This window comes from Elgaria multicarinata, chromosome 2, assembly GCF_023053635.1.
Source record: "Elgaria multicarinata webbii isolate HBS135686 ecotype San Diego chromosome 2, rElgMul1.1.pri, whole genome shotgun sequence".
Classification (NCBI taxonomy): Eukaryota; Metazoa; Chordata; class Lepidosauria; order Squamata; family Anguidae; genus Elgaria; species Elgaria multicarinata.
The window spans coordinates 5241594-5269321 of NC_086172.1; the positions used below are offsets into that span (position 1 = coordinate 5241594).

Here is a 27728-nt window from a genome sequence, read left to right on the forward strand (position 1 = left end):
TTATAGACCTGATTTTGGGCAATTACAGGAGGCTGGACATTTTTGTTGCACAAACTTCTTGTTACATTTGAAACTCTTCAGCAGTATCTCACAATAATCATCATCAATATACTTGCAGTCATAATCTGAAAGAAATAAAAACAAAGTGAAATTAGATACAAGAGAGAGAAAAAAACACCTATTGTTTAAAATATTTAATTTCCCCTCTGGTTAGCATGGCAATGTGCATGATTTCAGGTTCCTACATGCAAAAGCTGATTTATCCTAATGAACCAAAAATATTTCTTGGACTTATTCTGAAGCATTCTGCCTTCCTGGGAAAGAACTTTTCCATTGTCACTAATGTTTGGGTAACTTCTTGTATTTATTTATGAAATGCACTTCATATACAGAAGCTAGAGCTGGTGCAGAATATGTTGAGCTATTTATTAATAATAGAAAAAACAAATTGTGTCTTTCTAGGTTTGCATGAAAGTGCTTGGTTACTCAGACAGACCTATAAACGGCTTGGGCCTAGACATATTTAGTAGGGTGACCATATGAAAAGAAGGACAGGGCTCCTGTATCTTTAACAGTTGCATAGAAAAGGGAAATTAAGCAGGTGTCATTTGTTTGCATGTCGCACCTGGTGAAATTTCCTCTTCACCACAACAGTTAAAGCTGCAGGAGCTATGCTGCAGCTATAGTGTGGCCAGATTTAAAAGCAGGCCAGGCACCTGCAGCTTTAACTGTTGTGATGAAGAGGGAAATTTCCCCAGGTTCCCCACATATACAAATGACACCTGATGAAATTCCCTTTTCAATACAACTGTATCTTTATACAGGAGCCCTGTCCTCCTTTTCATATGGTCACCCTATATTTAGGCCCCAGCTAGACCTAAGGTTTATCATGGGATCATCCAGGGTTCGCCCCTGCCTGAGCACTGGATCCCCTGTGTGTCACCTAGATGAACAGGTTTGACCCCTGGACGATCCAGGGATAAACCTTAGGTCTAGCTCTGGCCCCAGAGAATATTGCCTCCCAAAATGATTTCCAGAAAGAAATGGATAAATAAGAAATGAGACTCATAAAATGGATTTGCTTTGATATTGACAGCACTGCTGCTGCTTTCCTCTTGTCCAGTCTCAAGACCCAATAACTTACCTTGGTGAACGAGGCACAGAGCAGGATTAGTGGAGGAGGAAGAGGCAGATGCTTCATGAACACTATTCAGCCTTTTGCAAGCACTTGAACTGGAGCTCACAAAAAGTCTGAGCTTCAGAGTGTTCAAACTGTGCTCTTGCAAAAGCTTGACCCTTTTCAGGTTGAACTTCAGGCGGCCAGTGGATGCCTAACTAAGGTTCTCCCAAGAACCTTGCTCAGGGTTTTGTTCCGACAGAGGCTCGTTTGGCATATTTTTTGTGGCACTACCTGGATGATGGAATTTACTCACCAGGGTTGCAGTCTATGAGAAATGGCATAGAGATGATCAAAAGTGGGAACTCACTTTACAAGGGATTCTGGGATTATTTTTTACTACATCTGTCCTTGCAGGTTGGTAAGAGGAGTATTATTATCTGGAGGAGTTTATTTAAATCACCAATAACTTACTGCACAGTTTATCCTCACAGCTGTTAGCACAGTCTCCACATGATGGACCTTCCTGGTAAGGTGTGCTCAATTTTCCTTTTATGTTTCCTCTGAAATCACAGAGCAATGCAATATGTTTCTCATTGAAACACAGGTAATACCATATTTCTTCGATTGTAAGACACCATCGATTGTAAGACGCACACTAATTTCAGTACAACCAACAGGAAAAAAAAACCCTAAGACACACCCGCGATTCTAAGACGCACCCCATTTTTAGAGATGTTTATATGGGGGGAAATGCATCTTAGAATTGAAGAAATAGGGTAAAAGATAGGCAGTGGAACCGCACGGGAGCTGCATTTAAGGAAATCAGTGCACTAAAATGACTTTGCAAAAATGTTCCTTTTCCAGAGGGAAGCTTCGGGTTTGGCAACAGTTGTCATCTGTCGTGAATGACCCTGATGTGCTCCAGCTCCACACTAAATCAGCTGTGCAGTTTGAGTATTGAAGTATTGTAGTAGGAAGATCAAATAGAGATCTCCATCATTTGGGCTAGACATCCATAGGATTACTCTCTAAATTAAAACTTGGGATAAACCAGGGGCACGTAGTGTTAGTGGCACTGTTTGTAATTTGTACTGAATGTTTGGTACTAGTTAGTCATAAAGATAATGAGTGGATTTATATAGTAAAAATGGATTTATATGGAAAGAAAGAAAGAAAGAAAGAAAGAAAGAAAGAAAGAAAGAATTTGTATCCAAAATTTATTAGATTTTCTTTATAAAATTAGCAGAAAATTGTATTCAGCAGATATATGGAAATCAGTGACAAGGAAAACCTATAAGATACCTTGGGGTTATTCTCTCCTCAGATATTGAAAGTCTAGTGAATTTATTACAAACTCTCAGTAAAACAGATGAAAAAACATCAATCTTGGAAATTATATTATATCTCATAGTTTCAGGAAACAGCACTGGTCAATATATTTATAATTTCTAAATTTATATTCCAACTAGGGATGTGCTCCGCTTCTCCTCGAACCGGAGAAGCAGGAGCGGAGCGGGGGGCTTCGCCTACCCTTAAGGCGAAGGCGAAGAGGTTTGGGGGGCCGGTGGAGCGTGGTGAAGAGGATCGAGGTGAAGGCAGTTCTTTCGCCTCGATCCGGAGCTCCGCCAAAAAGGTAAGTGGGGTTTACTTGGCCCTGCCGCGATGGCGGCAGGGCCAGGTAAACCCCCCTCCCTCCTCTCCCTTACCTGCGTCCGTCCGCGGTCCCTCGGCTTCTTCAATTGAGCCCGTGGCTCAACCAGGAAGTCTAGGCTGCACTTGCGGCCCAGACTTCCTGGTTGAGCCACGGGCTCAATTGAAGAAGCCAAGGGACCGCGGACAGATGAAGGTAAGGCCCCCCTCCCCCTTGGTCTCTGCAGGTAAGGGAGAGGAGGGAGGGGGCCTTACCTGGCACCACTCGCCTCCACTGCAGAGCTCCGATTCGGAGCCAGAGCTCCGTGGCGAAGAGGAGCGGACTATGGGCGAAGCGGCATGGAGCGGATCGGCCCGCGGGGCGGGGGGTCCGTGCACACCCCTAATTCTCACCTCAAATCTACCATTGGAAGGAATTTAAAAAATGGAAAAAGTTATTTAAGGTGTTTGTTCAAGTTGAGAAAAAGCAAATAAACAGGGAAACTCAAAAGCCCACGGAGAACTGGCATTTCCAAACATGAATTGCATTATGACACTGTGCAGCTCCAAACATTAATGGGTTGCCTTAGGAATGATGGGAATTTTGTTTGGTGAAGTCATGACAGTGGTGATTGTTTGGTACATCACAAATACACACGTTTGTCAAGAAGTGGAAAGAAAACAAATTAAAAATTGCTTTTCCAAACCAATAGTAAAGGCTATTGTGAAAAACTGGAATCAATATAAGAATGCATATAATTAATAAAAATAAAAGGAGATCAATTAAAATGCATCAATAAAAATGGAATAAATAGCACTCACCAGTTAGAACGTACTTTATAAAGTCAGATTATTATTATTATTATTATTATTTATTTATATAGCACCATCAATGTACATGGTGCTGTACAGATAACACAGTAAATAGCAAGACCCTGCCGCATAGGCTTACAATCTAATAAGTTGTAGTAAACAATAAAGAGGGAAGGAGAATGCAAACAGGCACAGGGAAGTGTAAACAGGCACAGGGTAGGGCAAAACCAACAGTGTAAAGTCAGAACAAACTCAATATTTGAAGGCTATAGGGAAAAGAAAAGTTTTGAGCTGAGTCTTAAAAGCAGTGATTGAGTTTGTAGTTCTCAAGTGTTCTGGAAGAGCGTTCCAGGCGTAAGGGGCAGCAGAAGAAAAAGGACGAAGCCGAGTAAGGGAAGTGGAGGTCCTTGGGCAGGCGAGAAGCATGGCATCAGAGGAGCGGAGAGCCCGAGCGGGGCGATAGTGTGAGATGAGAGAGGCGAGATAGGCAGTGAAGAGATTTCAGAAGTGGAGTGACATGGTCAGAGCGGCGGGCCAAGAAGATGATCTTAGCGGCAGAGTGGTGGACAGAGACCAGCGGACTGATGTGAGACGAAGGAAGGCCAGAGAGAAGAAGGTTGCAGTAGTCCAACCGAGAGATAACCAGTGCGTGAACGAGAGTCTTGGCAGAAGAGACAGACAAAAATGGTCGAATCCTGGCAATATTATACAGGAAGAAACGACAGGATTTAGCTACTGCCTCGATGTGAGGAGTAAAGGAGAGCGAGGAGTCAAATATGAAGCCAAGACTACGAGCTTCCTTGACCGGAGTAAGCGTGACATCGTTGACAGTAAGGGAGAATGAGAGGTGAGGAGAAGGTTTAGGAGGAAAAACTAGCAGTTCAGTTAAAAGCCAAAACCCCTGTGTGTATTTTTTTATTCCCTTTGCCTGTCAGTGGAAATACAAAAAAGCCTGGAGGTAGCCTGGCCTCCTTTGAGTAACATTTCATTTAATATCAAAGATATTGAGAGCTAAAGATTGGAAAGACACAAAAGACTGAGTTCTTGATATCACGGGGAAGAATTAATAGCAAGAAGAATTAGGAACGGATATTTAGTTAGTTAGTTAGTTAGTTATTACACTTATATACCGCCCCCATAGCCAGGGCTCTCTGGGCGGTTTACAGAAATTCTAAAATTGAGATAAAAACAAGTATACAAAATTTAAAATTCTAAAACTCAGAACATACACATGTAAAGCATTAAAAACCGTTAAAAAAATGAACATGTGGGTGATTAAGATGTGCCGCCATATGCCTGGGCAAAGAGCAAAGTCTTAACCTGGCGCTGGAAAGATAGTAGCGTTGGCGCCAGGCGAGCCTCATCAGGGAAATCATTCCATAGTCTGGGGGCCACCACCGAAAAGGCCCTGTCCCTCGTTGCCACACTCCGAGCCTCTCTCAGAGTAGGCACCTGGAGGAGGACCTTAGATGTTGAACGTAGTGACTGGGTATATTCACATCAGGAGAGGCGTTCCGTCTGGTATTGTGGTCCCATTTATACCATTTATCTTGATAGGGGCTAAGTTGTGTAATAATGAAGCGTATTGAATTATATTAAGTATATTAAGTCTTTTGAGGAAATTATTGTTTTAGAATCAGACGTGTATATTTTTGCTATTGACATAATAAATCTGTGTATTGAAGAATGATGATGATGATGAAGATGAAGATGAAGAAGAAGAAACAAAACTTGAGTTTTTTATTCTATTTTCCCACTAAATCCACAAACCTGTACATTATAGTACTGTATGAATATTAGAACCTGGATGTGGTATTGTAACCCTTCTTAGGCCATAGCTAGATGGGGCTTTATCCCGGGGTGATCCCCGGGATCGTCCCTGTGCATCCACATGACACACAGGGGATCCCGGGATCAGGGAGGGATGATCCCTCCCTTGCTCCCGGATCTCGCCCTCCCCTTTAGCTCCGTTTTTTCTGTGGTCCCGGGCTGAGCCCGAGATGGCAGAACATGAGGCTCCACGGCTCCATACGATTCCTCACAAGGAGCGCTGCGCCCATCGGGGGAAGGGTGGGGCAAGCAGGGAAAGTAATTTAAATTTTAAAAACCACTTACCTTATGCGCACAAGCGTTCATACAGACTAGCTCTTGAATATGGAAAATTAAGAATACTTTATTTGAGCATGATACTTACCCTGGGCAGTAATGGCAGACATAATGGAAATTGTGGGCACTGTTTACACAGAAGGCATGTGCACATCCGATCTGGTTTGAATGATGCCAAATAATCTATGAACAAAAGTGGGGGTGAAGAGGGACAAATCAAACTGGGTTTCATTAAGTAACATGAAGTATAAGTTGTGGTCTAGATAGAAACTGTTGCAACTACACAACCATAGAACAGAGGTTTCAAAACAATATGAAATACATTTAGTTCAGTGAGTTTCAGGAAGGCAGTTTTAGCCATATAATGCAGATTCGGGCCACACTCTGTTCTGTTTTTCCCATTATGCTCTCCAGATGTTTTGGACTACAAAATTGGTATGACCAATTGTCAGGGATTATGAGAGAGGCCTCCCCTCCCTCAATGGTCACCAACAGCAGCCATTCCAGCACACTGTGCAGAGGGAGAACAGGACCAATCCACCTTGCTGAATTAGTTTCTTCTTCCCTCCCCATTCCTTGTGAGTTGTGCTGTTTTAGACTGTAAGTAACTCCCATTAAACATAATTGTATTTCCTTCTGAGTAAATCTTCAGTTGTTCTACCGCAGCAGTTTCTGCAGCCAAAACTCTCCCCACGGCCTGAGTTCAATCCCAGTGGAAGCTGGTTTCAGGCAGCCGGCTCGGGTCGACTCAGCCTTCCATCCTCCCGAGGTCGGTAAAATGAGTACCCAGCTAGTTGGGGGAAAGGTAATAATGGCTGGGGAAGGCAACAGCAAACCACCCCACTATAAGGCCTGCCAAGAAAACATCAGCGAAAGCAGGCATCCCTCCAAGAGTCAGTAATGACTCAGTGCTTGCACGAGAGGTTCCTTTCCTTTCCCTTCTACCCTTCTACCCATCAGCAACAAGCACAACAGCACTAGACAGAGACCTCAGGACTAGAGGATGTTGCTTTGCTGTTCCTGGTTCCCCAAACAGATAAGGAGGCAGGGAGACCCATTGTCAAAGGTGGCTCCTCATTTTATTTTCAATGAGTTTCTGGGATTCTAAAAGACTTTTTTATACATAGTCTCTTGTGTTCTAATTTCTGGAAATCCTAAAATCTAACTAAATGTTGCAATATTAACATTTTAGCAACCAAACAACTCTTAAAAGTACAAAAATGCAGAGTTAGATACCTTTACTAAAACCAAGAAAGATGCCCTCCATTTGTTTCCCTACCCAACATAATTTCCTGTACCATCCCACCCCATAGGTCTCTGTTGCCATGTCCAGGCACCAAGATGTTTTCTTTGTGGAGGCAGAGCAGAAAACGGTGCCTTCCCACCCAACACCAGTCAAGGTAATACTCAAAACCGGTCAAGTCCTTTTGGTCTCTGAAGCAGAACATCGTGCAACTCCCTCTCCCCTTCCCTGGGAGTGAAAATGCAATAATAATCAATGAATTAAATAATGACAATTTGCTGATTTTTCATGACGTCCCAAATCAGCAGCCTGGGGCAGCTGCCCAGGCTCGAAAGAGTGAGTGTGTTTGTGTGTCTATAAAGTGCCCTGTGTCCTAAGGAAATCCCTGCAGTTAGCTAGATTTAGTGGTCTAGCGAGGTGAAGATCCCACGATATTTTTATCATGAGATCTCCCCGTCAGTACACCTGTGGCGCGCGACAACCTCAGAGGGAGAAGCATTGCGCCCGCCATTTTCTTATTTTTTTTCTTAAGGGGACAGCAGCGCACGAACACTCGTGCACAAAAGGTAAGTTTTTTAAAAAATACTTACCCCCCATACTCATTAAATACTCATTGGGGGTGGGGTGCTCCCCCCACCCCACCCCCAATGAGTGCGGTGCTCCTGAGGAGCGCTGCGCCCCATGCACGGGTCCGTGCTCCTCGCGAGGAAAAAATGTGGCGCCCGGCCACATGTTCCGTGCCCGAGACCATGAGAAAAACAGGCCTAAAGGGGAGGGCAAGATCCTGGGACAAGGGAGGGATCATCCCTCCCTGATCCCGGGATCCCCTCCGTGTCATGTGGACGCACAGGGACGATCCCGGTGATCGCCCCAAGATATTGCCCCTATTTGTAAAAAGGGGGTCTATGGACAGGGGAGAAGAAGGTATTTGAAGAAGGTATTCAGAAAAACAATTCAGTTCAAGGGAAGCAGTGGAAGAGGGAAGCCATGCGGGCAAAAGCGCTGCTGGCCCAGTGGGATCAGATGCAACAGAGATCATCAGGGCTTCTGTACCTTTATTTCACCAAATGCCATTTTTCTCCAGTTACATGAAAAGCAACATCTTTCAAAATAACTTTCTGTACAGTGTCCATGAAGGCCTTTTCGCCACGGTAAATTTTTAAGGTGCCGCAAGGCATTGTGGTGATTGAGCACAAAAGTGCAAGAAGCCCTTTTCCTCCTCCCACATCTATTCACCTTTCTCTAGCCTAGTGCAAACCCCCCAATGCCAATGGAGCGCAATGCACTCACCGGAGCCTGACCATGTGGCTCAAACAAAGCCGTATGAAGAGAGACTGAAAGAACTGGGCATGTTTAGCCTGGGGAGGAGAAGACTGAGGGGAGACATGAGAGCACTCTTCAAATACTTAAAAGGTTGTCACACAGAGGAGGGCCAGGATCTCTTCTTGATCCTCCCAGAGTGCAGGACACGGAATAATGGGCTCAAGTTAAAGGAAGCCAGATTCCAGCTGGGCATCAGGAAAAACTTCCTGACTGTTAGAGCAGTACGGCAATGGAACCAGTGACCTAGGGAGGTTGTGGGCTTTCCCACACTAGAGGCCTTCAAGAGGGAGCTGGACAACCATCTGTCAGGGATGCTTTAGGGTGGATTCCTGCATTGAGCAGGGGGTTGGACTCGATGTCCTTGTAGGCCCCTTCCAACTCTGCTATTCTATGATTCTATGAAGTAGGTGCACTCCAGAAAGGTGACTGCAGAGCTGAGTTGCTCTTGACACACTCAAGCAAGCCATGCACTTGTACGTTACCTGCCCCAAATACAGAGATCGCTGCTCATTCAAATCCTTTTTACAAGCAAACCCTCTTGCCTTCCAAGGCAAGGCCAGGGCGGAGGAAAGAACAGATCAGGAAGGCCTCTGGCGTTCCATTTGGCACATGAGGACCCACTGCAGCAGATCATTCTTCTGCTGCCTACTTTGGCCCAGGGCATGTGGAGTTGCCCAGAAGCAAGGGGCTGGGCAGGTCTCCGCGGAATCAGGCACACCCCGAGAAACCCGGATGACAGTGGTGCTATTAGGCAATTTTGGACTCTAGACTTAATGAAAATAATGAGCAGACAGGGGAAGGAAAGGTGACAATCTCCCCTCTAGTTTAAAAGGCTGGTGCTTTCATGTTACACTCCCTAGTACTCTGCTAAGGGAGTGAGTCCTAAGGATTTCTAGTAACTAAGGCCACAGAGGGAAGAAGCAGGCTGGTATTAAGGCAGCTGATGGCAACTAGGGGCAACTCTAAAGATCTCAGGCACGGCTCGGAAGATCCAGGGGCCATGCCTAGGTCAGCTTTAGCATAACACTGCTCATGGTGCACAGTGTCACTTTCATAGAATCATAGAAAAGCAGAGTTGGAAGGGGCCTACAAGGCCACCGAGTCCAACCCCCTGCTCAGTGCAGGAATCCACCCTAAAGCATCCCAGACAGAAGATTTTCTTGCTGAAGATGCTGGAACTTGCAGTCCAGAGTCCTGGGACGGGAGCACCTGCACCCACTGCTGCCTTTCCCGTCAACTGCCTGAAGCTAAGTTTATTTTGCTTTCATGCAGGTGGAGGTGGAAGCAATTTGCAAAATTGGGAAAAACAAAGCCCTGCTTGTTCAACCTGTTCTCAGGTATTACATCTGGGGTCTTTGCCCTGGGAAGTGCCCTTGATCAAATGCTTGACACATCCCTCCACCTAACCAGCCCTTTCGCTCACAACCTATTTACATGATAGAGCTTCGTGTGGCAGGTTTGCTTAAATGGAATTAAAACAGCAACTCTCAAGTACATTATTTCTACAGTTTTAGCCCAAAAGTATCTTATTAGAAATCAGATGCTGGTGTTTTTCTTCATACCTGGGTATAACTCAGAATGTCTTTCGTTTCATCAGTTGTTCCAACGCCGTACTTGAAATAAGGCTTTGTACTTGCAAAAACATTAACAGTATCTGTCCAAGAGCTGGGATAATTTGCTCTCAGTATAGACTCACCACACACCCTTCCTGCAACAAAAGAAACATGTTTGTATCCAAGGCCAAATGCTCAAACTCACTTATTTTATTTTATTTAGTCCATTTCTTTTCATTTCATTTCTGTACCATCCAATAGCTGAAGCTTTCTGGGTAGTTCACAAAAAATAATAAATCTGCACTAAGATTAGCCACCTAATGGAGGGCTAAACTAGATGATATGTTAAATTAGGGTGACCATGTTTTGGAAACCAAAAAGGAGGACAACATGGTTGCCCCCAAGGGGGCATGTCTAGCACCAAGGGGGCGTGCCCACCCGAACATAGCCTTGGTCAGATATCTGATTTTACAGCACACATTTAAGACAAATCTGTTCTACATAACATCTTAATGTTAAAATCACTGAAATAAAGAACAAGTGAGAGATTCAATGTATATGAAATTAACTTCACTCACTCCTACTTTTGTAGGTTTTGCTGTATTTTGAAGCTTTTGCTATACTCTGTGTGTTACATTCTCCCCTTCCCTCAAATATCTTTTCTGACTGTATCTTCACTCATTGCAAGCTGCTGTTGTTGTTAACAGGGCTTGCTACTGGCCCCAGATCTGTTTCAAATTTGGTATGGCTAAAGCTCTACCTAAAAGCTATTATGGTGCCAACTTTCAGCTCTTTATCTTTAAAAATGACAGTTTAAAAAATAATAATTTTAAAACCTCATTTTTAAAAAAATTCCTAAAAAATCAATGGATGAATGGATCTGTTTCAAAACTGGATTTCCCCTTCCCCTCCCGGATTTGCCATCAAAAAACCTGGACAAATCTGGGCAAATCCAGTCATATGGTCACCCTAGTTAAATGTGAAACATCTAGCAAAGCCTACTTTTTTCTTTTTAAACTTTACTGTAGGTGTGTGGGATCCTGATCTGAATCAGGCCCACCCCAAATTCACCTTCAGTTCTTCTCCCCGGTGAGGGCCTAAAAGATGCGGGGGAAGCCTCCATTGGTGCCAATAGATAGATTTCCCCGATTTCATATTCAGAGGGGTAATTTGGGAGGGAGCAGGTAGGTGGAAAGGTTTAACCCTCCCTACCCATGCTTGGTAGTCCTGATCGAGGTCAGGGGTCCACATGCTTAGTGTGGAGAATGTGGATAGAGAGACATTTTCCTCCCTCTCTCAAAATACTAGAACTTGGGGTCATTCTGTGAAGCTGGTTGGTGGGAGATCCAGGACAAATAAAAGGAAGTACTTCTTCAAACAGCGCATAGTTAAATTATGGAACTCACTACCACAAGATGTAGTGATGACCACCAATTTGGATGGCTTTAAAAGGGGGTTGGATAAATTCCTGGAGGCAAAGGCTATCAATGGCTTCTATCCCTGATGGTAGTATGCTATCTCCAGTATTCAACGAAGTAAGCCTGTGTGCACCAGTTGCTGAGGAACATGGGTAGGTGGGTGCTGTTGCACCATGTCCTGCCTTGTTGGTCCCTGGCCAATGGCTGGTGAACAGAGTGCTGAACTAGATGGACCCTTGGTCTGATCCAGCATGGCACTTTTTATGTTCTTATGCTTACAGTAAAGTAGGATCTGTTAGATGCTACACATTTAACATATTGACTAGTTTAGGCTTGAATGCAAAAGTCCAAAATACGTGGTATGCAGCAGACATCACATTGGTGGGTGGAATTGCATTTGCTATTCTGCCGGCACGTTTGTCCCTCATTACTTCCTCTTTTGAAAGAAGAAATAAGCAATGTGCCCGTGGCCCATTCAGTGGGCTGTTTTGATCCCGCTGCTTCTCCTGCACACAGCAGGAAATAGCGGCAACTTCCATCTTTAAAAATAAGTCAGACTTCCCGGGGTGGTTTTTTGTGACACGAAGAAGGCTAGAAGGGACAGGAGGCATGCAGGAGGCAGATGACATCGTGAGCGGGACCCGTGAAAATCTGTGAGGGCCCAGTAACGAGCATGCAATAAAATGCTCATCTGATGGAGCTCTTGTGTAACAATCTCCCAAAGGGTATTTTAAAATTCCCAGCATTCCTGAGCATTGGCTATGGGCATGATAGACATGGGCTGGTGGGAGCTGAAGTCCAAAACATCCAGAGGGCACCAATTTGGAGAAGATTAGTGAAACCCCTCCTTTGCCCTTTAGGGTATTATTTATTTATTTATTTATTTATTTATTTATTAAATTTTTAAACCACCCAATAGCCGAAGCTCTCTGGGCGGTTCACAAAAATTAAAACCATGAAGAACATAATAAAACAACCAACAATCTAAAAACACAAATGAATGACCACTGCCCAATCTGATTTTCCATTTAATGGCAAACTTGCTTTTTCTATGTGAAAGAGTCCTTAGTGTATTTATTTTTTCCACTTCACATACCGTCCACCGTTCGTGCTCCTTGCGGGCTGGCTTCTCCTGAACATTGAACGACCCAATTTTCAGCAGTCTTGGTAGCGTCGTCACTCCATTTCTTGGTGGACCAAAGTAAGTAACAGTTAGATTTTAGCAAGACCATGACAATGCAACCCACACAGGTCACACAAATCAGCAACGGGGTAGAGAGGCAGGAGATTGAATTCAGATCCCCAAGATCCCCACCAAAGAACCAATCATCAAGTGTTTAGCTTTATAAAAAGGGAATCACAGGCTCACATCCAGCAGGGCCAAAACTACACCTAGTACTGAAGGCGCTTGCATGCGCCTCCAGTGCGCCGTCAAAACGATGGTGTAGACAGCGAAAGAAGAGACGGAGGAAGAGGTGGAGACTTGCGGCCCAGACTTCCTGGTTGAGCCACGGGCTCAATTGAAGAACCCGAGGGACCGCGGAAGGAGGCAGGTAAGGCCCCCCCTTCCCCTTGGTTCCTTATCGGGCTCTGCCGCCGCCGGCGCCACCGGCAGGGCCCAGTAAAAAACCCCGCCCTCCTCTCCCGGCCTTACCTGGTGCCACTCCCCTCCACTGCGGAGCTCCGATTCGGAGCCGGAGCTCCGCGGTGAAGAGGAGCGGAGTATGGGTGGAGCGGAGCAGGCCGATCCACAATTTTCAGATCGGCCCGCGGGGTGGATCGGGGGGTCCATGCACATCCCTAGTTATCATCTAGTAAAGGCCAAACATTTTAAATTCACACACATTTTGTGGGAGAGATTTAAGTATTGTTATACAGTAAAGGGGTTGGGGAGAGGGCTGCGGGGAGTAGGGGGCATAATCCCTGGAAGTGAGTGGCTCAACTTCCTGCCTATCACAGAGCTCAGAACGACCTCCCTATGCCCTTGATTGAGAAGCTCTGTTACTCAGGGTCTTGCTAGACCTACCAGATAATCTGGTGGGGAGTCGGGGCGAGGCCGCGCTGCAGCTAGCAAGGGCCGTCACACCGGTCTACACGTGAGACGCAATGGGGTATGGGAAAGCCCTGTCACGTCAGCCATTTTTAAAAAAAACTTAAAGGGGCCATGTGTGCAGGAGCGCACAAAAAAAGGTAGGTCTTTTTTTTTTTTAAAAAAAAAAAAGGGTTCCCCACTCCCCCTGCTCCCGATTTGCCCCCACAATGTCTGATGCCCATCCGCCCACCCCCCATGTCCAATCCCCCCCACGCTTGCTCACTCGCCCACCTGCCTGTCCGCTCGCCTGCCAAGTCCAATGCCCCCTCCACCGCCCCAGCCATGATCTCCCCACCCTGGCTCCGCTCTTCTCTCCATCTCTCCAGCCAGGTCCGTTCTCCACCACCACCCCCGGCTCGAATGGCACAGCATTCCTATGGAGCGCTGTGCCCAGTGTGCGGCTTCTCTCGGCTACTCGTGAGTAAGTCACGTAGCCGGGAAAAGCTGCGGAACCGGCTAGACCTTCTGCAGCCCCGGGCTCAGCCCGGGGCTGCGGAAATACCGGGCCAGAACCGGTGCAGGTTATCCTGGATCAAGGGAGGGTTTAGCCCAGGCTGACCCCGGGATCCCCTGACCCCATCTGGAAGCACAGGGGTGAGCCCAGGTATCAGCCCGGGCTAAACCCTTGTCTAGCAATGGCCTCAGATCGGAGGTGCTGGTGCTAGCTGAGTAGTTTTGCACACTGCACAAAGCAGTGGACTGGGCCACACCGGAAGGAGCAGCTGCACCCCCCACCCCCCAGGGCTGGACAAGTGGCTTTGCATGGTGTTCTGATGTACTCTATGAAATTGGGGACTGGATCAACACTGCTGGCAGGGTCTCTTTCTCTGTGCTGACAGGGAGCACAGACCTCCATGTCACTCTCTGCAAAGAGATGATTATATAAACGGGCATAAGCATGCCCACTGGCATCATCCTGCCCATGGAGGGCTGCAATTTGGCTACCTATGACAATTCAGCTACCTCCGCTCGTTGCTCTGCTATTATATAAGTCAAATTGGCAGGCAGTGGAGATAGGACCTTTTCAGTGCTGGCCCCTAGTGTATAGAAGTCTCTCCCAAGGAACATGAGACTAGCCCCATCAGTGTTAACCTTCAAAAATGTCTTAAAGACTAATCTGATAATAGAGGATAGGTGTAAGAAAGCTGGTTATTGGATCTGTGATTTTTATTTTTATTTTTTGGCTGGGCTACTTTATGCTGGATTTTAAAGAGTTGGTTCATTTGTAGCTACAGTTTACTAGCCTTTTTATATTTCCTTAATTTTAAATTGAATTTCATATGTTAGCTATTTTATGTATTATTGGAAGTGTGTTTTTATTTGTTACAAGTTTGTAAGAGGCCTAGAAAGAACACCCTCCTGTAAGGTGGCCTAAAACTCTTTAAATAAATAAATAAATAAATAAATAAATAAATAAATACGTTCCAGCTACTTGTCATCTTGGAAGTTATGAGAGGGGAGATTATGCCACAACAAAGCCTTTCAACAGTATCAGTGGATTTTATCTTACCATTTTCAGCATATTCTTGGCGGTCGGCTCTACCTCTCTTCTGATCATGTTGTGTTTGTCAACAATTGCCTTCTTATCCTCTTCAGAGATTTCACCCAGTACACTTGAGCGTTGCTAAAAGTAAGAGAAGTTATGACAGGGATTTCTTTGAAAAAATCCTCCTCTTTCTAAAAAATCCGCCTCATGGGGCTCAGAGTGGTAAGTGGCAGTTTCTGCAGCCGAAACTCTCTCCATGGCCTGAGTTCGATCCCAGCGGAAGCAGAAATTTCCTTTTCAATATAACTGTTAAAGATACAGCAGCCCCGTCCTCCTTTTCATATGGTTACTCTATTTTATCCTGCAACCACCCTGCCTTATTCACAGCATTTTATGGGGGGTCCAGATGACAATGTCTACAACTTGTAGCCATCTCATGTCTTCCTACCACTTCTGACTTTTTTTTTCTTGCCACAGAAAATCCATGAAGAAAAAGATGGAATAACTGTGGAATGTCTTTTGATTGTTAGCTCCAGGAGTTTTCTTCCTTCTGGAAGCACCCTTCACTATACAGGCATTACATGATTGTTCGTTACATCCTAGCAAAAATCTTACTGAAAAGGCCTGATTTTTGTGGATACAGCTTGCATATATTTTAGGTTGTCCTTTACTTCATGACTTGTATTAGGGTGACCCTATGAAAAGGAGGACAGGGCTCCTGTATCTTTAACAGTTGCTTGAAAAGGGAATTTTAGCAGGTATCATTTGTATATATGGAGAACCTGATGCAATTCCCTCTTCATCACCACAGTTAAAGCTGCAGGTGTTCTGCCCTCTTTTAAATCTGGTCACTCTAGTATAGCTCCTGCACTTTAACTGTTGTGATTTCACCAGATTCTCCATATATACAAATGACACCTGCTGAAATTCCCTTTTCTATGCAACTGTTAAAGATACAGGAGCCCTGTCCTCCTTTTCATAGGGTCACCCTACAACTTGTATCTTTCCCTTATATGCATTCTTGCCTCTTTGAAAATGGATAGAAAAATGTCTTAAGATGTATTCTACTCTGAAATCAACAGAGGAAACATATTACCAGGAACTGTGGGTTCCTGATCCAGCCATGTCTGACAGATCTTCTATGCAGATTTTACAGCTCATACCTGGCCAAGAGATTCCTGCGGCACAGCAGCCAATGAGAGGAGGACAATCTGAAGAAGCATGTCTGGGGAAACAAAAACAAGAAGCAAATCTGATTAGAACCTTCATCTGTTTAAGCTGAGTTTGGAGCTGTGATTGATTTTATGCATGATTTAAGTTGGCCTGTGTTAGCTTACATGCAAACCTACATTTGGAAGAACAAAGCTTGAGCAAATGAGGTATATCTGAATGTGGGGCTCAAGCAGAGGTCGTTTCAATCCTGGCCACTAATGAACAAGTCAAGAAGGCCCTCTCTGATAAACGGGGCAGGACCTCACAACCTATTTAACTTTACGCCATCTGTTTTGTTAAAGGATTTTAACAATTGTAAATTACTGGAATACACTTGGAAGGTAATATAGTTATGAAAAGGCAAACACTCTTACTACCATGGTTTTGCTGGACTGAATGTAATACTGAACCTTTGTCTGAAGCTCTGAAGTAATGGTTTCCTGGGCTACTTCACACACACCACATTTTTAGGTGTGCCCTACCCAACAAGAAAAATCCAGTCAAAAGCAATCACTTTAAACTCCCATTGATTTTCATGGGAGCAGGTTAAGCACCTGCTTAAATCCCTCCAGCCAAATTCAGTGGGATTTATATCTGGATTGTAGCCAAGATCTTTTAAGTGTAACCAGGTTGTATGAGAGAGACAGAGAGAAAGAGAGAGAGAGACAGACAGACAGACAGACTCATTAGTGAATTTTGATTCTATTCTGGCATACAATGGACATTTTCTTTCCTTGAATTTCTATTCTCATAGATACCCAGGGAGTATTTTTTAACCTCAGGATGACACCTCCCTCTGGAGCATATAGGCAGGACCACACGGTTGCTTTTCAGGAGGAGAGTAACAACATGCCCTTCAGCTTTAGTAATAATACATCTAGAACCTTCTACCTGAGGCTTTTATTGTGTGCTCATGATTTCTCACTCACGGTAGTTTGCAGGTCCTTTACACAACATCTTCATTCTCCAGGGTCTCTCCTGATCTATTTAAACCGATGCACATCTTTTGGAGTTCCTTGATGTATCACATATTTTAATGCTGGAAAACATCATACTTTAGAACAGTTGTGGGCAGAAAATAGATCTATCCTGCTGTTTTGGACATCAACTCGCAGAATTCCTGATCACTGTCCATACTGATAGGGACTTTTATGAGTTGAACTCCAAAACATCTGGAGATCTATATTCTGCCTACCCTTGCTCTAGAACAGTGTTCCCCAACCTGGTGCCCATCAGATGTGTTGGGCTGCAACTCTCAACATGAGGAGATGCTCTAAAAAAGAGATGTAGGTGGCCTGAAGTTGTTCATGATCAGTTTCCCACAACCCCACAGTCACCTCTTCATAGGATAGCCTGTGCCCTCCAGATGTTTGAGATTACAAGCCCCAGTATTCCTGACCATGGGACATATTGACTAGCAATGATGGGAATTGTAGTCCAACACTTTTGGAGGGTACCAGGTTGGGGAAGGGCTGCTCTAAACAAGAAAAGAGAAGTAGGTTGCCCTAAGTTGTTCGTCATCAATTTTCCACAACCCCACAGTCACCTCTGCATATCATATTCTCCATCCTGTCCTCATGGTTTATCTGCTTTGGGAGAATGAGAATTTCACTGCCTCAGGGAGGATGTGGCATTAAGGCTAATTTCCCTGCTTTTTGGTGCTTGATTGAAAACTGTAGAGCCTTAACGCTGTATTGTAGCGTGGGTTTTTTGTTTAATGAATTTCATGGCTTTGTGTAACGGATGACCAGATATTATACAGTTGACAACCAAACCAGAGTCTGCCAGGATGTTACACCATGTTGACATCCAATATAAAATCAAAGCTAGTGTTATGTGTTGAACTCACTTTTCAAATTAATTAATCAAAATGCTTACATCACCCTCATTTTCAAAGATAAAGAGGTGAAACTTGGCAGCATGGTAGCTCTTAAATAGGGATTCAGCCACGCCAAGTTTGAAGCAGATACATTTATGTCTTGATTTTTAGTTTTTTTTTAAAGTTAAACTTTTTTTAAAAAATCCTAAAAATGAAGGTATGAACCAATCTGTTTCCAACTTGGCATGGCTCAATTCTTGCACAGGCTGTATTTCCATCCCTAGATATTTACTCAAAGTAAGACCCACTGAATTTCCTTGGTTCTTGAAAAGCAATATATTTGTTTATTTATTGTATTTCTATACCGCCCAATAGCTGAAGCTCTCTGGGCAGTTTACAAAATTACTTGCTTTTAGATTTGCCAGTCTCAGCACTCTGTATGCTATGAATGCCTGCTCTGTCTGGCCCTATAGTTTCCTGCAAGGCCCAGCCAGGGGAGGCCAGTAAATTAAACCCAGGGGTGGAGGGTGGGATTCTATCAAATTAATTTGAGAGCAGGTGCTGTAGAACATAGACTTTCCAGGAGTGATGAGGCTATATTTCTGGCAGACCCAGCCAGGCAATTTTATTGCCTGTTAGTCCCTCTGTTTGGTAGCCCATAGGAACACCTGCCTCATAAAGCAAATGGCCACATATGAACTGTTATTATGGTCTGCTACTTTGTTTGTCTTTAATAGTCAGTGATCCAGACATCTTCAGAATGGGCAATAGTGTTATGTGGTTGGGGTCAGTCTAAATTATCTCCATGGGTCCCTTTCTCAGTACATCTGATCGCAAAGAGATTGAGGATTTCCTCACCAACTCTGTTACCCTTGAAAATAGATTTGATAACATAAGCAGGAAAACAGTGAATACCGCTTTTAATTTGTTAACCCAATGAAAACATGCCACACAAAAAGTCTTAAGATACGAATGGTTTATAAAGAAAAGTAAATGCAAAAGAACATCAAATACAGAAATGAAATATGAAACATTACTGTTGTATTATTATTATTATTATTATTATTATTATTATTATTATTATTATATTTATTTGTATCCTGCCTTTTGCCCAATGTTGAGCCTCAAGGCAGCCTTACAAAATGAAAACATTTACAGCTAAATCTATAAATAGAAATATACAAAAGTTAATAACATAATTAAATACATTTCAATATTAAAGCATTTAAAACTTTTAAAATATATAACTATTTAAAAGTCCAAAGTATAGACAGAGGTCCAGATTATTTGCCAAAGGCCAGCCAGAACAATAAGGGTTTTGCCTGCCTCCAAAAACAAATCAAGAGCTAGTCTAGACTGCAATGATTAGAAAGAAAATACATGTGTACACTATGCAAAATACACTACAGTTTAACAGTTTCTAAAACTTATGAGAAAAATAGTGAGACTAGGCCAAAACCAATGTTGCAGGCCCCGAAGCACTTTGAAAGGTTTCAAAATTGTACTTAAAAACTTACATCGGCCCAATCTAATTAAATGAAGTGTTTGAAGCTTTCAACTTTATAGCAGTATTGACCAAACTCTTAGAAAAAAAGGACAGGAGCACAGGGGGTGGGTGGGTTAAAAGGAATGTATAGCTCCCTATTCCAAGGAGAGATCTGAAGACCAGGTGATCATGGATCCAGAGGAAGGCTGAAAGAGAACTCTGCTGAGTTCTACACCCTGCTTCATCAGTGAGCAAAAAAGCAAACTAGCCTTGGGGAAGGAAAGGAAAGGAACCTCTTGTGCAAGCACCTGAGTCATTACTGACTCCTAGAGGGACGCCTGCTTTCGCTGACGTTTTCTTGGCAGACATTGTAGCGGGGTGGTTTGCCGTTGCCTTCCCCAGTCGTGGTTACCTTCCCCCCAGCTAGCTGGGTACTCATTTTACCGACCTCGGAGGGATGGAAGGCTGAGTCGACCTGAGCCAGCTGCCTGAGAACCAGCTTCCGCTGGGATCGAACTCAGGCCGTGGGGAGAGTTTCAGCTGCAGTAACTGCCATTTACCACTCTACGCCACATGAGGCTTGGGGAAAGAGAGCCCAAAATACTCTCAAAAAGCCAAAGGAAAAGATAAAAAAAAGGAAAGAGAACTCTTCTTCTCTCAAAAGGGAGGAAAGAACCAGGATGAGTCTGTTTCTCAGCCAGGGCTGCTTATGAACTAAAGTTTCAGTCCCATTCAATCCCATAGCTTCTTTGTGGCAGGGTCAGAAACCAGGCTGCTTAGTGGTTAAAGCAAAACCCAACCATCAGAAGGAATGATGATTCCACTAAGGAAATGACTGTGCTAGAGGAGCCAGGCGGCCATGTTAGTTTCAGCATACATCTAGCTGAGGCAGGAGGGAGGCTAGCTGGAATGCTGAATTTACTCACCATTTATAACTACATGGACACTGCAGTGTCCATAGATAGATAGATAGATAGATATAGTAAACCAGAGACTAAACCTAAACAAATAACAATCAAAAGAGACCACTAAGCGTAAAACCTTTGAGTGCCACTAAAAAGCCTGAAATAACCAATGGACACAACTGGTACTGGACATCTTGGGGAAAAGGAGCTGAGCGAAAGGTTTCCTAACAAATAGCTTTCTCTCCAGGAACTATGTGTTTAACCTCTGAAGTCTAGTAGTATGAGATAAAAATCATTGCCAATAGTTAATGAACTTTCCCTTACAAAAGTACATTAAAAATGACTTCATAATTGTAAAATGCTTATTATTGTATTTAGAGATAAGTAGGTGATTTTTTGGAAAGCAGCATTTTTGCTAAAATAAACTGACTTCCTATGTTACCTTTCTCAGTGTGTTCTTTGCTATGTCTTCTGTAGGGCTTCATGTGTTGTAGCTAAATTGCACTGAGGTGGTATTTTTATAGCAGGAACACTTCCTGCTTGGTAAATTATTATAGCAGCCTGCAGGTTCTTTCTACAGCAGCTGAGATGAGGCAGAGGGGAGGAACCTGAAGCATCCTATGGTCACTGGAACACACTCCCAGAACCATGCAAGCGCTGCCTAAATCAGATTTAAAATATTCCTTTGTATGAACAAAGGTTTAGATTTGCTTATTTCTATCCAGATCATCATAAATCAAAAGTTTACTACCGGGAATTACATATCTGTATAAAAGTAATATGTTTTATTTATTACATTTCTCCATTTCTATACTGCCCAATAGCCAATAGCTATACTGCCCAATAGCTCTCTGGGCGGTTCACAAAAATTTAAAACATTTAAAGTATAAAACAACAGTATAAAACAATAATATAAAATACAATATAAAAGCTCAACCAGATAAAAACAGCCGCAATGCAAAATTACAATTTTAAAACACCAAGTTAAAAATTTTTATAGACTGTTAAAATGCTGGGAGAATAAAAAGGTCTTCACCTGGCATCTAAAAGCATATAATGAAGGTGCCAAGCGAACCTCCTTAGGGAGCTCATTCCACAGCCAGGGTGCCACAGTAGAGAAGGCCCTCCTCCTGGTAGCCACCTGCCTCACCAATGCTTTTCAACCTATTCATAAATAAACTGGAATTAGGAGTGAGCCGTGAAGTAGCCAAGTTAGCTGATGTCAACAAATGATTTGGGGTGATTAAAACAAAAATGGGATTGTGAGAAGCTCCAAAAGGATCTCTCCAAACTAGGAGAATGAGCATCTAAATGACAACAGCAGTTGGATATACACAAGTGTAAAGTGATGCATGTTGGGGCAAAATGATCCCAACTTCAAGTATATAATCCGATGGGAGCTGAGCGAGTGGTGACCATCCACAAAAGGGATCTTGGGGTTGGGGTGGACAGTTTGATGAAAATTTCAATCCATTGTGCGGCTGCTGTAAAAAAGAACGAACAAAAGAGGCAAACTCCATGTTAAGCACAATTAGAAAAGGAACTGAGAATAAACTGCCAATATCATAATACCTTTATGGTGCAACCACACTTGAAATACTGTGTTTTTGGTCACCGCACCTTAAAATAAAGATATTGTTGAGCTGGAAAGGGGAACTAAAATGATTAAGGGGCTGGAGCATCTCTCCCTATGAGGGAAGGTTACATCAACTGGGATTGTTAATGATATAGGGCGGGATAGAAATGTTTTAAATAAATAAATAAATAAATAGTTTAGCTTGGGAAAAAGGAGGCAAATGGGAGACGTGACGGAGGTGTACAAAATTATGCCTGGTGTGGAGAATGTGGGTAGGGAGACATTTTTCTCCCTCTCATAATACCACAATCCAGGGACATCCCATGAAGCTGATTGGTGGGAGATTCAGGACAAATAAGAGGAAGGACTTCTTCACACAGCACATAAATTATGGAATTCATTACCACAAGATGTAGTGATGGCCACCAACCAGAATGGGTTTGAAAGAGGCTTGGATAAATTCATGGAGGAGAAGGCTATCAATGGTTACTAGTCCTGATAGCACCAGTAGCTGGGGAACATGGGTGGAAGGGTGCTGTTGCACTAGTGTCCTGCTTGTGGGTTCCTGGTCAACAGCTGGTTGGCCGCTTCATAAACAGAATGCTGGACAAGATGAATCCTTGGTTTGATCCAGCATGGCTCTTCTTATGTTCTTAAAATAACTTAACATAAATAAAATTGACTCAAACCTGAATTATATAAAACGAATAACATTCAGACTCTCCCTGGAAAAGCAAAGCAGTCCCCTTTAAAATGCTGCCCTGTAAATAAAATGTACAGAAACCTGAGTAATGTTTCACCTTGAGATTTAGATTTTCATAATACTGTTAAAGCTGTTCTGGGTTTCTTATTACCCCATATAAAATAGGAGTAGGCCACAGAGCTTTGTTGTTTATAATAATAAAATATTTGTAAAAAAAATGTTGCAAGGATTTCACAAACCAAATTTATTTATTTATTTATTTTTGCATTTATATCCCACATTTTTCCTGCAAGGAAACCAAGGCAGCATACATAATCCTCCTCCTCTCCACTTTATCCTCACAACAACAACCCTGTGAGGTGGGTTGGGCTGAGAGTCTGTGACTGGCCCAAAGACACCCACTGGGTTTCCATGGCTGAGTGGGGACTAGAACCTGGATCTCCCAACTCCCAGTCCGACACTCTAGCCACTACACCACTACACCAATCATAAATTACAGTGAGTACAGAGGCTACAAAGTGCACAGGCTATCAGGAAATGGTGGGAAAGCACAACAGTGGGGGCAAAGAGCCATTAATTAGGGTAATCATATGAAAAGGTGGACAGGGCTCCTGTATCTTTAACAGTAATGTAGAAATGGGAATTTCAACAGGTGTCAATTGAAGTGGGTGAAATTCCCTCTTCCTCACAACAGTTAAAGCTGCAAAAGCCCTGCCCTCTTTTGTATCTGGCCACTCTACTATAGCTAGTGTAGCTTTAACTGTTGTGATGAAGAGGGGATTTCACCCCCTTCAATTGACACCTGTTGAAATTCCCATTTCTACATTACTGTTAAAGATACAGGAGCCCTGTCCACTTTTTCATATGGTTACCCTATATTAATCTACACATGAAATGGAGCACAGACATAAAACACATACTAAAATTGCTTCACCTGGAACTGAAATGTTTTTAATGCTCTTGCCTCTCATTTATCCAAGTGCAATATATTTTTTGTTGTGCTGTGCTGTTTCAATGCTGACCATATACTATAGGCAAAGCTTTGTTCATTCCCTTGCTAATGCAAAATAGGAGGACTTACTGAACAATATTCCCTCTGTCTCTTGCATAATTTTGCTTGTCTTCAGCTCAGTCAGGCTGGTATCTTTATAGACTAAACTATTTAAATTTGCCAAGGAGTCAACAGTGAGGAGTATGTTAGCTTTCCTTCAGCCTTTCAGAAACAGCAGCTCCATTAAGATTCTGAAAGTGTGGAAATTAATGTATATTTAATCAAGCAATTAATTGGTTTAACACTTAAAAGTCAGGTTATTAGTTAATTAAAAAGTCTTTAGGCACTTGACAAACATAATCAGAAGTAGAACTTAATTTCAAGGGTGCTTGAGCTCATGACAGACTGTTGATGGTCCTGGTGGGATTTGGGGCAGCAATAACAATTTATGTATTTATTTAAAATATGTATACACCACCCTTCATTATGAAATCACAGGATGGTGTACAGAATTCATTTACAACAATGCGCTGCTGTTGCCTTCCAAGACATTAAAATACAAACATAAATAGAGATGGAAAAGTCCAAAAGGTCCCTGCCAAGCCCAAATGATCATCTATTTATTAGTCCACCTGCAGATCAATGTTATGGTTCAACTGGATACAGGAAGAGAATCAGATCAGCCACCATTTGTTTCTGCCACAAAGCCTTGTTCCGAGGGGCTTTTTGAATTTTGGGAAATCGAAACGGCTACTATCAAGGCCACCACAATAATTTATAGCAGTTAGGAAAAAGGCACAATTTTGTAAAGTGGGTAGACCTTCCAGCCGCTCATTTCATTCTAGAGATATAGTGTTAATACCTCTCCAAAGAAAGGACAGTGAATGAAGCAGATTTGTTAAGACCCATTGTGCTGTTCAGTGCAAATCTATTTTAGACAGGAACTATTAGGAAAAACTTTTTTTGTTCTTTGATTACTTAGAAAAAGAATGTCTTGCAAAAATCCATAATGCTTTATTTGAAAGCAGATTCAAAGATTTGAAAGTCATCCCATACTGACTTTGGGTTCGAGACAAAATGGAACAGTACAGTTCTATACATGTCTAGTTGGAAGTAAGCCCATTAATTCCAGATAGCTTTACCCCCAATTAAATTTTCTGATGAATCGTTAAAACAATTGTGTGAAACCATATGTCTATGTGTGAAGGGGGAAGGGAGGGACTATTTCAGGAAATCCATTTTCCTCTTATTATTCAGTCAATTTCACTGTGTCCCTAAAGTCCTGCAAGAGACAGATGCCACGTTGGACTTTCAGTTCCCAATGTCAAAAGGCTTATTGGACACTTTGAGAACATAGAGAACGTCTTGATATGCCAGAAGATACTTGATAACACTTCCTGACAACATCACACTCTCACTTAAGATGCCAACACTTTCTGTCATTTAGGGCACCCACATTTATTTTATTTCTGGAACGCTCTTCCAGAACATTTGAGAACTACAAGTTCAATCGCAGCTTTTAAAGCTCAACTAAAAACTTTTCTTTTTCCTAAAGCTTTTAAAACTTGATGTTGTGCGGACTTTATACTGTTAGTTTTACCCTACCCTGTGCCTGTTGGCATTCTCTTCCCCTCCTTATTGTTTTATTATGATTTTATTAGATTGTAAGCCTATGCGGTAGGGCCTTGCTATTTACTGTTTTACTCTGTACAGCACCATGTACATTGATGGTGCTTTATAAAATAATAATAATAATAATAATAATAATAATAATAATAATAATACAAAGATAAAAGAAGGCTATAAACTGGGTACATGGTAAAAAGGTTCAGTGAAGCACATTGAGAAGTACTCAACTTCAAATAGAAAGATTAAACTATTTTGTTCAAGCTAACCACCCTCATTTGTTTCAGCTAATGGTTACACTAATAGGTTCCAAGTGCAATCTTAGAAATTCATGACTAGATTTACAGTAATTAATGATCCTCCTTTAGGTACTATTTACTCTGCTTTTCTTGCTCTGTGTGCCACTGACGGACCAAAGCCGATTTAATGAAAATCCAGATAATACTCCAATGTGCTTCTCATTCCGTTCTCATGCAGATACCCCACCCCACCCCTATTTATAGCACTAAAGGCATCATGTTTGGAGTTGGCAGACAGCACATTAGGGCAACATTTTAGTAAGGTGGGTTGAACTTAGCATAGGTATAAATGGGAATTTCAACAGGTGTAAGTATCTTCTCCTGAATGCCTTTAATGCTTAAAATAACATTAGACGTAGATATTAATTTGTTTAGCTTTCTTCATAATGCACAGGGGCATCTAAAGGGAAATGGTAGTGGTGAAATTGAGGAATAAATGGTACAAGGTGTTGTCTCTAAAAACATGAGCCTTGCATTGTCAACGTTGCGTGATGCAAAGAATGGGCCTCGTGCTCGCTGTGTACTTCCTCTTTTGAAAGATGCAGGAACTGAGCAACGAAAACACGGGCGGAGAAGCGACGGTAGGGAGCATGTTCCCCCCTGCCCCTGTGTGATGGAGCTCACCAATGACCTGCTGCCACCACTGACTCCCCCCCCCATGACAAACCCCTCGTCAAGACAGACCCCAAATCTCTCTTATTCCACTGTGTGTCACATTTGCCATTGTGCTCCCAGAATTCTGTTCCACAGTCTTTCATCAACAGAAGTCCTGAATTTCTCTTTATTTTATTTATTTTATAATCCTCTCAAAATATTCTCTGGGTGGTACGTTGATCAGCCTGCATTCTGTAGTTCAGAAGGGGAGGAAGAGCAAGCAGATTGGTGCTTCTGCAAGCAGTCATGTGTTTAGCTAACTCATTCGCTTACTCAACGTGGCCCTGCTGGGCTCAATCCCTGTTCCGTCCACCCCGCTGCTCAACAGTCTCCCTTCCTGAGCTAGCTGGGGTAGTCTCAGGGCTGGTGTTGGAGGGATTTCAACATCCATGCTGAGGCTGCCCTATTGGGAGCGGCTCAGGACTTCATGTCCACCATGACAACCATGGGGCTGCCCCAAATAGTATCTGCCCCCACCCATACTGTTGGGCACACTTTGGACTTTGTTTTCTGTGCTGGATGGGGTGACCGGAATCTGAGAGTGGAGGAACTTTCTATAGTTCCATTGTCATGGACAGAGCACTACCTGGTGGGGTTTAGACTTGCTGGCACTCCACATGGTTTTTTGATGGTTCATCGGGATTTTCCTGTTGCCTAGGCAGGCAATTCTGTCAACTTCCTGGTCGATCTCTGGAAGGGAGAAATGACCAGGGCGGTGGACATGATTGCTCCTGAGCGTCTTCTCTCACAAAGTGAAGCCACACCAGCCCCCTGGTTTTCCAGGGAGTTGGTGGTGATGAAATGAGTGAGACAGAGACTGGAGTGACGTTGGTGGAAAACTTGGAGTGAATCTGATAGAACACAGGCTAGAACCTATTTGAAGGCCTGCTCCGTGACAATATGGGCAGCCAAAAAACCCTCTCTTTTTTTCTGCCACGATTGCGTCTGTAAAGAGCCATCTAGCGGAGCTGTTTCAGGTTGTCAGGGGCCTTTTACACGCTGCCCCCCAAGAAGAAAACACTGACCTTTCAACAGCCCACTGTGACCAATTTGCCCAGCATTTTGCAGACAAAATTGCTCGGATCTGCTTTGACTTGGCTGCTATAGTTGATACAGAAGCAGTGGATGTAACACTTGCACCTGCTTGTCTAGTATTTTTGGATATTTTTCAGTTTGCACAGCCTGATGATGTGGACAGGATCCTTGGAGAGGTGAGAGCCACCACGTGTGTACTAGATCCCTGCCCTTCCTGGCTTATAAAAGCAGCCAGAGGGGGACTGGCTGAGTGGGTAAGTGGAGTGGTCTATGCCTCCCTTTGCCAAGGCAGGCTGCCAACCTGCTTGAAGGAGGCAGTAATAAGACCCACATTGAAAAAGCCCTCCTTGAACCCCACTGTATTGGATAACTACCAGCCAGTCTCCAATATTCCATTTTTGGGCAAGGTATTAGAGCATGTGGTGGCCTCCGAACTCCAGGGATTCCTGGATGAGACATTATTTAGATCCATTTCTATCTGGCTTCAAACCTTGTTATAGGACAGAAACTGCTTTGGTCGCCTTGGTGGATGACCTATGCTGGAAACTGGACAGGTTGTGTGTGCGCCTGTTCGTCCTGCTGGACCTCTCAGTGGTGTTCGATACCATCGACCATGATATCCTTCTGGGCCGCCTTGAT

The 27728-nt window shown here is 43.3% G+C and overlaps 1 protein-coding gene across 1 annotated transcript; it reads right to left on the minus strand.

Annotated features, from left to right (window-relative positions):
- On the minus strand, positions 1-26445 carry LOC134391932 (serotriflin-like). The gene is made up of 8 exons (XM_063115854.1): positions 26328-26445; positions 15947-16008; positions 14808-14921; positions 12302-12392; positions 9797-9942; positions 5757-5851; positions 1592-1680; positions 1-125 (listed from the first exon to the last, which is right to left on the minus strand). Exons 1-8 carry the CDS (start codon positions 26443-26445, stop codon positions 1-3), a joined length of 840 nt encoding a protein of 279 aa, XP_062971924.1.
- Between the last annotated feature and the right edge of the window lie 1283 nt (positions 26446-27728).

Coding starts and splice junctions, on each gene's coding strand:
- LOC134391932 (XM_063115854.1), bottom strand. CDS start 26,445: ATGGATGTTGAAATCCCTCCAACACCAGCCCTGAGACTACCCCAGCTA. Junction 12,393..14,807: donor CCAAGAATATGCTGAAAATG/GTAAGATAAAAT, acceptor TGGTCCACCAAG/AAATGGAGTGACGACGCTAC. Junction 1,681..5,756: donor GTCTGCCATTACTGCCCAGG/GTAAGTATCATG, acceptor CTGTGATTTCAG/AGGAAACATAAAAGGAAAAT.